A 13,304-nucleotide genomic window follows, 5' to 3' on the forward strand; every position below is an offset into this window, starting at 1 on the left:
CTGTCCATCTGCTCTTCAATGGTCAGTTTAACATTCTGTCCATCTGCTCTTCAATGTACAGTTTAACATTCTGTCCATCTGCTCTTCAATGGTCAGTTTAATATTCTGTCCATCTGCTCTTCAATGTACAGTTTAATATTCTGTCCATCTGCTCTTCAATGTACAGTTTAACATTCTGTCCATCTGCTCTTCAATGGTCAGTTTAACATTCTGTCCATCTGCTCTTCAATGGTCAGTTTAACATTCTGTCCATCTGCTCTTCAATGTACAGTTTAACATTCTGTCCATCTGCTCTTCAATGGTCAGTTTAATATTCTGTCCATCTGCTCTTCAATGTACAGTTTAACTCCGTACAGTTTATAATTATATGCGCGTGCCAGTTTATCTTTTCATCAATGTACTATTTATCATTTCTGTCCATGTGCTCTTCAAAGCACCGTGGAAAAGAAGGACGTAAAGCTCCATTCATTGCATTTTTTAATGTACTGGTCATCATCCGTCGACGTGCTCTTCTTCGTACAGTTAATCATTTCTGTCCATCTGCTCTTCAACACATTGTTGGTGTACTTCATTACTTTCATCTCATTTCACTACACAGTTTATCATTCTATTCATCTGTTCTTTTATGTACTGTTTATCATTCCGTACATCCGCTCTTTACTGTCCTATTTATCATTTCGTCCATATTCATATCATGTGTTTATCATTCTGTACAACTGCAGTGCATATCATCGTGGTTATGCTGATTATATCTAAAACTATATACTCTACTTTCCAAATATAAGAGTTCTCCCCTTCGAAATAATCTACCTGGAGTATAAGACACTTTCTCGTCACCCTTTTCTGCAACGTTGTATACACTCCTGAGATTTCCTGGGATTCTTGGTGACCTCTGTCTTTAAACAGATCCCCTTGATGACCCCATGGGTTTTGAAAAAAGGAAAAAAAATCACACAGAACCAGGTCGGGAAAGAAGGGAAGTTGCTCCAACTAGACAATGTTCTTCGTGGCAAAGAAATGCCGGATAAAAACCTTTTAAACCTTTAAAAATTTAAATTTTCCCGATAATAGATCCATTCATGGTTCAATTTAGAGTGAAAAATTTGATTATCAATTTATTTTATAAATTTAGTTTTGTCTAATCAAGTTTCATTTTAATTCGCATTTGATAAAAATTCGGTTGCAATTCAGATCAATCTTTCCATTGACGTTCCTAAGGTTATAGAGACTGTCGAGAGTTGCCTTTTCTTTCAAAGATTTCGCAGAAGATTTTCACGAAAAACTTAATTTGTTTCGCAAATCGTCATGATAAATTTTGATTTTGACTAACCATACGTAACTTTGGATCGCAGAAGGAGTCACTTTGATCGGAAGCTACAATGTAATACCGCTTAAGTTACCGATTTGGGAACAGTGGTTGTAACAATCTCTATCTGGGGTTAGATACTTTAAACTATATATTGTATACTAATAAATATCTTCAATATTCTGAATGATTTTGACTGAAAATCTTACAATGAACGATTTAATGCTCTGTCAGATCCTTTTAATACGATCAGACATGAATTTGTGATAGACATTCTAAACAAAAAACAACGTAACACAATTTTTCTCCAAGTCGTACCTCACTAAAAGCGGATATTACAAATTTAATGAGGTCAAGGTAATCCTCAACCTAAATCTAAAGATTTGAAGAGGTAATAAGGCACATTTCATTTTTTCAGAAATACGAGGATATTGTGATAAGATAATATCATGTTTACTTACTCAAAGAAACTATGTACAACCTGATTACAGATCTTATACACGTCTTGATTTTTTTCCGCGCGAATTACTTCTTTCACTATTCATAACCAAGTGGTGCGCAAAACTAGAATTTGACTAATATATCGTGAGATAACACCTGATCTATGACTAAAGCAACTTGCTAGGAATGAAATATATTCCAACTATCAAATTTTTCCCCATGTAATACATTAAGGGGGAGTGGCTATCTCATTTTTGTAGTGAATATGCAATATCTTTTTCAAATCGTTCTTGCGACGAAGAAAATGTAAATTGCTTAATATCGAGTCTTTTCCTTAACTTTCCTTTACTAAATGATATAGTGTCGACGGAACATAATGATAATAAAAAAATCAACGGACGTCTCATTAAATGACTTTTTCTTTGTTGAGGCTGTCAGTGGTCTACCTTAAGAGACGACTGTAATATGAATACCACTTATTATTATAGATTACCGAACAGTTTTATAGATTAGCATTATCACCCACTAAGATTGGTAAAATATGTAATCTGATTAAATCATTAATCCTTCTTTATGCTTACATAGTTCAAACTAGAGTATTCAATCAACACAGTGGGTTAACGCGTCCCTGGTTACCAAGTTACAATAGGGAGACCCATTTGACTATTCTTATAAGTGTATTTCTATCAGACATTTACCAATAGATAAGTAGCTGTTTAGTTTAACATTAATATAACAGGTAGGACAATTATTTGTTATAATATTTATATTCAACTTTAATTCATATTATTTTTTTACGTATACATCTTCAAAGGGATTTAAGGTTATTGCTTTTTAACCCGAGGTGGAAGGTATTTCACAAGATTTTGTTAGATTGTCTTATTCATTTACAACATATCTTATCAATTGATAATTTCAATACACTTTTTAATAGAATACAGAGAGGTGTCAATCTTTCGCATACGAGAAACGTGACTATCAAAGACATAAGAGAAACCGTAAACTGTAATTCTTTCTGAAAGATTAAAACCTACCCTATTCACCTATGTTGAATAAGTAAGGGAAAGAAAAAGTATATAGATGCATTTTAACAAAATTTGAAGTAATAATTCAATAATTTAAAGAAACATATTAAGTTTTTGATTAATGCAAATGAGATATTTCGAATGATTTTCCAATAGAAATAATTCGAGACATTGAAATAATTACATAGTAACAGTGATGTCCTAAAAGCAAGTTATAAATATTATAGACATTATTGTATTATACTTTTAAGGCTATTGTATATTAATGAATGGTCTGATAATTTCGATATATTATTTTATACCTGTATAGCCTAGGTGAACAGTTCAAAGTCATTACTAACATATAGATATGTTTCTATAAACAACCGGTTATGTTCCATATTAGCCCTTATAAAATATAACACTGCACATAGGTGGGCGGCCTCATTTGCATGGGAGGGAATAGCTCACAGATACTGGTTTCAGCTTCAGTTTGTTCCTCAAGGGGGAGGGGGTGCAAATATACGCCTACCCCATAGTTACGGGCCTGTTCGTACCCCTAACCATTTTTACACAATCTATTGGTACCTCTTTGCCTTTCACAAGCATAGTTGGGAACCAAACATCAAAATTTGATTCTGTCGTAGTAAGGTATTCAATTCAATATTCATTTCATTTAAATTGGTGTTTCTATGACCATGTGCCTGTTTCAACTGTGCACCTTACCACAGTGTCCAACTTTTATGTTTGAAGTTTAAATTTATATCTTAACTGATTAGACTCACAATGGCGTTATACTTTAAGAACTCGACAGAAAGCAATAAGTCAATTATAACGTTAAGAATTTCTTTTATGTTGATATTAGCACTAGAAAAATTTCAATTTATTAGCACTATTCTCAGTGTTGCATTTTAAATCTTACTATTTCAGAATGAGCCTCTCTGAAGTATTTAGACCCAGTACAGGAGCTCTGCTTGTCAGGGATAACACATCCAATGGTCACCCAGTTACACCTAATATGTTTATAAGAGATCGCCCTGCCACGCAAGGAGGTAACAGATTTGGACAGCTGAGCAGAAGTCAGTTTTTCACCAGGCACAATCCTCATCCCCACAGAGTTCGACATTTTAAAGGTATGTACATAATTGTTATTAGACAGTGACAATGACTCGCAAAATTTGACATTCTCAAGGTTATTATTGTCGATAATGACAAAATATTGCTGCATACAAATTAAATGGTTTGGAAAGTCAATTTTTTTAACCATGTCGACAGTTAATCGTTCGTGAAGTACTTATGAGTTAAAACTCTTAATTTGTTTCTATTATAGGTTTATTAGATGTTCCAATTTGTTCAGTAAATGATGATGGACATTTCGCTACCAACAAATACAGTTTAAATTTCCCTCCCAATAGTTACAATTTATCAAAGTTGGGAAACTATCCAGGTCGAATTCCTGTTAATTCTTTGAACGTGGATTCTAATCGACATCAGATCAACACAGTTACTGGTCTGGATTATTTTACTGGTTTAAATAGTTATCCTTTCAAAGAAAAGGCTGTTCCTAATGTGGGTTTAGGTAAGTGATTTTCTTGGAAAACATTTCGTCTTTATAAAAATTCAATTACCATGCGATATTTTGAAATACAATGTAGATATATATTGATATGACTCAATTTCTATTAAAGCTGTGCAACATAACTTATGGGTTAATACGACGATGACGGAAAATTGTTTCTAAGCAAAAACCACTCTTCCGAAACAAATTCGCGTATTCATGAGTGTATGTTATATTGATAGTGCCAGTAAACGAAGCTTGGAGAGAGCAATTAAAGGCCTTCACAGATCAATTAAATACTGAAGAGAGACCAAAAGAAGAAAGACCGAGAACTACGATGTATTCTCGAGATACTGGTAGATTGATACCACCACCATCCAGAGCCTTATCTCGAGCTTCCAGACGAGGTAACAGACCAATGATACCTGGTGGACCACTAGAACATATAGCTATGAATCCTGATATTGAGAATATGGTAAGTTAGATTCCAATTTAAATAGCCAGAATGTAGAGCAGAGTATGCACTGAATCTAGAATTACTAGACAAACTCTTATATAACTTAATATGCACAGGCTATCGGTGATAGATAATGGTATTACAATTACATTTACGGTATTTGACGGATTTTTCAGGCTCGCAGCTACAGGGGGGAAGGGGGTGCCCCACAAAATGGATTGCTACCCTGAAAAAATTCAACCAACTAATTCCATTGTTGCATATATATTATGACCCTCCGGACAATCAAGCCTGGTTACGGTTCAGGGATGTGTATATAGGCCTATGCTGTATGCCACTGAAACTGAAATACAGCATTATAAATGGTACAAGAAACAAGAAAAAACACAGTCATATAGTTAAAAGCATTTCTTCCTGAAAGCTTATGTCATATTTGTTTCATTCTAGGTGATGACAATGCTATGTCAAATTCTACAAACAGAAGATACTAACGCTGTTCAACAATGGTTATGTTCTGCTGGAGAAAGAGGTAAGGAGACAAGACCTCTGTTCATGTCCAGAGATGAATAATAAAATGAATGCGTTTCTTCAAGTTTTATGTTTAGTAAAAACGTAAACGACATCAACCAGCTGGTAGAATCTTTTCAATGGGAATACAACCTTTTGGCTGCAGCATCTCGATTTGACGATTGAAAGTCGAGAATGGTCATATTGTTCAAAAATGACCATTGTGAAGTCCTCGTTACAACAGTAGAGATGTAGAAGTAGAAGAACTGATCATGAAGTCAGTCAGTTTGTTAAGATATAACTTTAATGACACATTAATCTAATCCTTTACCGGATTTACAATAGGCCTAAATGTAGTTCTTTTTTTTTTATAAACATGCAACATTTAAAAGTAAAAATCCTTATAAAGTCAAGACACGTATATTCTACTTTTAGAAAAAGGTATTGTAATGGAATTGATAAGAGCTGCAATGATTGGAAAAGAGGAGTATCAAAATCCCGCACCAAATCCTATTAATATTCTGGATGAAGACAAAATGAATTCATTCTTACCACCGATTGGTGAAACAAACAGTCTAACTAATGGTGACAGATTACAAGGATCTCAGAGCAAAGCAGATAGGTAAGTGTTGAAAAAGATTTGCAGGGGGGGCGTTATAACATTCAACATTCCGCATTTCACGGCGGGTTTCCATTCAGCTGAATACGATGCAGAGCGTAGACAAGTCTATAACGGTAGACCTATTGAGCCTTCAACAAGAAAGAGTACTGGCATTCACGAAGAAGTCTACAGTGCAATAACTATAACGATCATATGACTTTTAAAGTCGCACAATAACCAAAATGAGTTGAATGGTTAGTATTATGGTTATTGTTAGTGAATTCCGAAAAGCACCCCATCGATACCCAAACCATTTGTAATAATAATTAGTGAACTATATCATTTACAGACTAATTTTAGAAGAAAATCCACAATGGTCTGGAACTACAGTGGATAAAATTCAAGAAATGACTGTACCATCACCTTATACTAGTAAACCTATAGTAACAGATACTGATGATTGTAAGTAATGTGTAACAAAGAATTGATGTATCCTGAAAAATAATAATTGGCAATAAAAACTTTTGTTGGTCTAGTCCAAATCTTTCTGTTGTGATGTACTTTCAATTATCACTTTTTCTACCTCAGAGAGTACTGTTCTATCTTTTTAAACACTTTGTTGATAATTATAAATGTGGCTGTGTATTCTACATTTTAAAGTTGACATAGAGTGTTTAATATGCTAGCGAAGCTTTAAATTAAAATTCAGTAAATTGTGTATATACAAACATAGTGTCTTTTATTTAGATAACATGGTCCAACCTCCATCAACTGAGGTGTTTCGACCAGCCACACAAAGTCAACAAGCACCATTAAATGTACTAGAAAAACAACTTCCTACTAGTGGTATGATGGAAACTAATTTTACTAGTAATAGTACTTGGAATCCATTCCAATCTATGAATACTTTTTAAATTGGCTAGTTTTTAACTTTGGTATTCATGAGTGCTTATCAATTTAAAAAGAAAATCTTGATAACCAATGATATGTACACCAAAATTCAGTTACCATTGTATGACAACCAAAATGCACAAATGCAAAATTTAGTAACAAATGGCATACAAACTAAATTAAGTAACCAATGATATGCAAACCAAAATTAAGTTACCAGTTACCAATGATATGTAAACCAGTTACCAATGATATGCCAACCAAAAATGAGTTTCCTATGATATGGCAAAAATTTAAATAATCAATGGTATACCAACTAAAAATGTGTAACCAATGGTATACCAACCAAAAATAAGTTACCAATGATATTACAACCACAGTTGGGTTGCCAAATATTTGCTAACCAATAATAAGTTACCAATGGTATGCCAACCAAACTGAAGTTACCCATGAGATACCTACCAAAATTAAGATATCAATGGTATGTCAACCAAAATTAAGTCCCCAATGGAATACCAACTAAAATATAAGTAATCAATGGTATGCCAACCAAAAATAAGTAATCAATGGTATGCCAACCAAAATTAAGTTACCAATAGCATGCAAACCACAGTTGAGTTACCAAATATTTGCCAATATTAATTAAGTAACCACCTCTGAATCATTTAAGTTGTATTTTGGTTGTATTTTGTAAAAAATCTAATCTATTTTATATATTTTATTTCTTGATACAATAACATTTTCATTTGTAAATATCATACATTTATATGGTATTGTAAATATATTTTAATTTGTAGATTTTGTAAAAAAAAATGCATTTATAAATTACCATACAGTATTTTTATGATGTTGTGAAGTTTGCTGTGTGACTAGTCATTCTTTTAAATACTGTAATTTTGATATCCACTGTAATTACCGTAGAAATTTTTTATTAAAACCTCCAAAAGTATTGCTGAGTTTTAAAACATTATTCAATAAAAAATAATATTTAAATAATAGAACTACCAATTAAAATTGCACTTCCACACCAAGAATGGGATAGTTCTAATTCAACCAAATTTGTTTCAATTTACAGTAGTTCATGCAGAATGTATAAGATCAATAAACCCTACATTTTACATGCCTTAAAGGATCAAATCTTTATACATGCTTGAAAAGCATAACCTTTGATTGTCCAAAGATATATATCTGCTTTGTTTTCCTAACCACTAGTTCTACCCCACCAATGTTGGAGAGTTATTATTAATTTTTGATACTTCCATACCAAAATTATAGATAATTTAGATCATCTAAACATTATTTAAATTATTTAATGTACCACTTAACTTAGGCTACTATGTCACAAGATTGTCAGAACTATCATTGTTTATTTTGATCTCAACCTTAGATACAGAATCACCATTGTCTTCAGGTTTCAACTCTCTAACATTCCCTTCTCCATTATCTTTTGAACTAGTGTTTTCAATATCACAATTAGATTCTTGACCTTCATTGGAAGAGGACTGGTCTTCAGAAGTGTTTTTATAAATAGCTCCTTTTCGTTGAGGTAAAACTGCATAAAACGCTTCTTGCCAATTTTTACACTCTGTATAACGTAACAATATTTCAAACACTGAAATTACAAATAATTTGGTTTATTCATCTATAATGTTTGAAAACCAATTCCTTCAGTTAAGAAGCAAGTATATTTTCTGATCAATACTCTTGGTTATTATTTATATCCACTTGGCATGCAGTGAAGCTTTCCACTTCTAAAACTTCTTAAAGAAACTTGTTTGCCATTTCGGGTGTTGATTTGGACCTCCATTTATATGTGAATAGTTTTAGGAAGTACTAGAAATGTACAAAAATATATGTCGGTGTTTTTTGAGAAAAGACTAGTCATCATTTAACTTTCTCAGACGGATAATTCTTGACACAGATGGATTTTAAATTCAAAATTTTGACGGTTAGCACTATTATGATTAGCTGAGCTAAAAAATTCACTTTTCTGAGACTAAGGTACAATTGGTCAAACCAATAGCACAACTGTCCTTATAATTTGCTACTTTGTTGATCACCATTAACGCAATATAATAACCTACCATGATTAATAGTTAAAACTTTTCTAGCCTTCATATCAATATACTGGCCAATAGGTAACTGGGCATGTTGTAAACCTTTCTTCTCAGCTAATTCATAACAATATCCCTGGAAATCAAATACTTAAATTTAAAGAAGAGAAACTTTTGAAACATATCATTTTATTACATAAATAGCCAGAACCTGTTAATACATCTCCATACTAGACAAGATGGCACTATAACATAAATAGAAAAATACCAGTTAAAATTCAAATGAGTAAGTAATTAAATAGAACCTGAGATATTGCGAAATATAAAGGCAAAATTGCCAAACAGTAATGAGAAAAAAAAAATTTAAATCTGAAGAATGCAGACTGTCTATAAAATAGATAATAATTAGGTGAATCACTTGATAAATATATTATTGGAAGCAGGGAAGGGGTGCACACTATATTCACAATTTTACAGTAAACTGTCTAACCTTATAATGATTATGATCAACAAAACCTCCAATAATATAGACTTTATCATCTTCTATAGTAGATAATATATTAGGTGATTCGCTTGATAAATATATTATTTCTTCTTTTTTAAATAATGTCTCAAAACTTTCTTCTTTCATATTGATCTAAAATAATCAATACAGCTGGATAAATACATAATATCATATAACAAAATTGTATCACAGATCCTAATAAGTAGACTGAAAATCAAGTCAACATTTCAAATTTGTTCATAACAACATTTTCTTGCAGCATTAATCAATCTATATCTTATATACACTTACATCCCATCCTCTATAATCACCAATACCTTCTATTCTCTGTTTTAATTTACCACTTATACCACTCACATAGAACTACAAAATAATATTCATATTAATTAATCAACTATAGTAAATTTTCTGAACTAGCTTCAAGACATAATATTTTTCAAATTATTCACACGCTACAATTTGAACTGATTTTTTTTACCTAACATCTTGTTTGAACTACGGTATTGCATAAACTTGAATTTGTTGAGTTAAATGTATAACATCCTGAAAGTGTAAATAGAAACAGTAAAACTGATTGATACTATACATGATGGGAACAGAAGAACACTGAAAGAAAATTACATTGTCAATTTACATGGTTACATTTACAGCCTATTTTGGAAGCTTTTTCAAATAAAATACCTTGTTGGTCATCATATCATCAAATGAACAGTCAATAACAACTCTAACACAACATGTAGAATCTTTCATTCCTTTCCGTTTTAATGATTTTCTAGTTGGACCAAGAATTTCACCCTTCTCTCTGGCTTCTGCAAATTTCCGCTTTCTCTTCTGCCTTTCACAAGCCCTAAATTGTTAATACAGAATTTGATTTTAACATTTACCATCTTTGGTGAGTTAAATTAATTTAAGACTACTGGTATGCAATCTATTTATGCAATATAAGGTTTGCAACATAATTTTCTCTGACATTGTAAAAATTAAGGGATTACTGGTATTGATTTACAGAGATAATGTTAAACGGTTGTAACAAACCTTTTATCAGCTTTAGCCTGTAACCACTTCTCTCTTTTTTTAAGTTTCTTTAGCTGATTTTTAGAGATTGGAGTTGTCTCTTGTTCTTGATCATTATTACATAGTTCTATTTTCTCTTCCTTTTCCATTTCTGATCATATAAACAATATTCAAATTAGCATAAAGGGGCTATTTGAACACTTTCTCTGAGACATGTATTGTAATCCATATTCCATAGGGTTTTCATGTTCATTTCATTGAACGACTTTTCTTAAGAAAATAACTGAAAACAACACATCATTCATCATAAAACATGGTTGCATCATTAATTTGGCAAAAAAAAAGTGAAAATTTTGTTTCCAGTTTTTCTCCACAAAGTACCATGTTGTCACGTGTTAACATTGCATAAAAGAAAGATACAATGTCATTCTCAAGCATTTCTCAACTAGCTTATCATCGTAATCTTGCAGGTAATGCAGGCGGACCCTGGCTCGAGTCAAAACCTTTACTTATATAGGGATCAGATGTTGAGCTCCCAAATAGTCTAAAGTAAATGGGGACGAAGTATGCAATCGCAGTGTTTTTATACACCAACTCGATCATACAATAATTTTCTTACCTAGGAACTACAAATTATCCAATTATCTGTGTTTATTTTTCGTGTTTACATGAACCATATGGGCGCTGACATATTGAATCTCGCAAAAACCATATAATTCTCGCGAGAATAATAAAAACGACTCGCTTTGCCCGCGCTAAGCATTTTGAAACAGATACATGAACTTATTGGGCCTATATTATGAACATAAATTGTGCATCTGGAAATGTGTAGGCCTAGACTTATATCAATGTAGAAATTTCTTACTCAATCTGAATAATGAATCAAATAACAAAGAATAGGCTGAAATGTGGCAGTGGCTATTTACCACGTACATGGCTTATAGTTTAGGCAAAAGAGGTAGGCCTAACTCAAAACTCCATGACAGGAATTTAAAGACCCATGATCTACCGTCGATCTGTTTATACCAGACAGTTTACGTAACGTTAAATATTTAAAAATGCGTGGTAGATGTTTCACCAAAAGTTGTGATTCGAATTCTTTAACAATTTCTGTCATAGATTTGCCCTTTGGAAACCAACGTGGTAGGCTAATTATCAAGTCGATGGTTAAGAAATCAAGACCTTGTCACTTTCTTTAGACCATTCTTTAAAAAAGACTTTTTAAACGAACAGAAATTTTTCATACGCTATTTGCTAACTTAACTAAAACTATGCATCGAGCAGTTGACAAAGGTCTTATTTTTCATCAGCTATTTAGTAGGCCTATAAATCCCGAGAAATAGGCCTAATATTCAAAATTCGTGCATATAAGGATTCAACATCGAATTCCGTCAAAATTAAAAAACGGAGATTTTTTTATGTCTAAAATGATTCTTCGGATATTCTATAAGATAATTAAAATCGATTTTCTTTAGGAATCCCTCACCTTACTACGTCTTATAATGCAGTTCTCAAGAAGGAATATATAGGATATTCATCAGTGAACTTGCCTGGTGTCATGGAAATCTGGAAAATTGGAAAATTCATAAAATTATGTAATTATTGAAAAACGCTTAATCTTAATATTAAGCGTTTTTCGAGAGTTAATTGCATATTTATGGATAAATAGGCCTACTAAGATTTGTGAAGTTTTTATGGTTTCTGTTATGTTATTTATGACACCAGGTATATCAACTGATGAATGTATGCTCTTATTGGCCAAGTTTAAAGATGGGTTTCCTTATTTTTTAGTGTCAAATTCAGCAAACTATTTAATTAATTTTTGTTTCTAATGAATTATCATGTATTCTTAATCATATCATTATGTTCTTATATATAATAAATCATATATGTCATATAATCATATATGTGCATGTATTTACAGTATGGATAAACAAAAAAAGACCTTTTTGACCTTTCTTGATCGGTCAATTATTGGAATTCTGCTGCTAATTGTCTTCTAATTTAGCTAATTATGAATTAATTTTGGACATGTGAGACAAACTGGTATTTTTCCAAGTCATTGGAACACCTCTACTTTCTATTCATATCAGTATATAGCATTTTCATTTTCATTTTCATAAATGAAAATAAGGGAACCCATCTTTAAATTGATTAAATTTTATGTTCATTCTAAGACGTAGGGCTTATATTTCATGAGTAACCTACTCGGTATCGGCTGCAAAATGCGTCACCTATTTTCGTGTACAGTGTTTGATGTACATATAAGTCGAGAAATCACGTTGTATGGATACCCAGTGGTGTAATTATCAGTTCTTGGTATTTATCTTTAATATCAATTCATTATAAGTAATGACAAGTCTTTCAAAGAACAATGATATAAAAAAAATAGTGACTGACAAAATATAAGACATGTAAAACGTAAGGGTAATTTATTGCTAAAATTCATTGAGACAAAATAAGAATATTTCCTATATTGTGTTCCATAGAATGTTCAGCTGACATGTCAGTTTATCATGTGACTTTGTTCACTGGAATATATTCTAGCAGACTACACTTGGAATTCCAAGTACAGCTTGAGATAATAAGGAAATTTGGCCGATAAAAAATTGTGACATTTGGTAATAACCGAAATCCGCCATTTTGTATATATATGTTAGAAATAGATAATAAAGTTGACATTACCTTTGAAACGACAGGACAAATTCTGTAAGTTGGCGTTGTAGAGATAACCCATGTTTATCAAAACATGCAAATGCAGAGGTCACGCAAGGTCGCACCTGTAAATTATTATCATTTCCGGTAATGCACGAATTTAAGTTACTTGACTGTATTAGTAATCTACCAGTCGTATGTTAGATAGTCTCTTTTTCATCACAACCTACTAACGCATAGGCCTATTAATTAAGTCAGGGACAACAACACAAAGTATTGTGAAAATCGAAATTATTCGAGAATTCACACAT

At 32.1% G+C, this 13,304-nt stretch overlaps 2 protein-coding genes across 2 annotated transcripts; one reads left to right on the plus strand and one right to left on the minus strand.

The window, feature by feature from the left end:
• Positions 1-3,742: 3,742 nt before the first annotated feature.
• On the plus strand, positions 3,743-4,140 carry LOTGIDRAFT_78614 (hypothetical protein; the record flags this gene model as incomplete). The annotated part of the gene is made up of 2 exons (XM_009066791.1): positions 3,743-3,884; positions 4,082-4,140. Coding segments are annotated over 2 exons (201 nt in total), but the record flags the coding sequence as incomplete, so codon positions are not given.
• A 2,590-nt stretch (positions 4,141-6,730) lies between these two features.
• Positions 6,731-10,477, minus strand: LOTGIDRAFT_211230 (hypothetical protein). Its single transcript, XM_009067118.1, has 7 exons — positions 10,360-10,477; positions 10,006-10,171; positions 9,838-9,867; positions 9,616-9,687; positions 9,310-9,456; positions 8,850-8,955; positions 6,731-8,377 (listed from the first exon to the last, which is right to left on the minus strand). The coding sequence occupies exons 2-7, from the start codon at positions 10,072-10,074 to the stop codon at positions 8,100-8,102; spliced, it is 702 nt and encodes a 233-aa protein (XP_009065366.1). The 5' UTR covers positions 10,075-10,171; positions 10,360-10,477; the 3' UTR covers positions 6,731-8,099.
• Positions 10,478-13,304: the final 2,827 nt, after the last annotated feature.

Source organism: Lottia gigantea (assembly GCF_000327385.1).
Source record: "Lottia gigantea unplaced genomic scaffold LOTGIsca_8, whole genome shotgun sequence".
NCBI lineage: Eukaryota > Metazoa > Mollusca > Gastropoda > Lottiidae > Lottia > Lottia gigantea.

Excerpts from the sequence above, each read along its gene's own strand:
- LOTGIDRAFT_211230 (XM_009067118.1), bottom strand. The coding sequence starts at position 10,074 with ATGAAAGATTCTACATGTTGTGTTAGAGTTGTTATTGACTGTTCATTT. Across the intron at positions 9,868-10,005 it reads ATGATATGATGACCAACAAG|GATGTTATACATTTAACTCA; the intron begins GTATTTTATTTG and ends TTACACTTTCAG. Across the intron at positions 8,956-9,309 it reads TTGATCATAATCATTATAAG|GGATATTGTTATGAATTAGC; the intron begins GTTAGACAGTTT and ends TTTGATTTCCAG.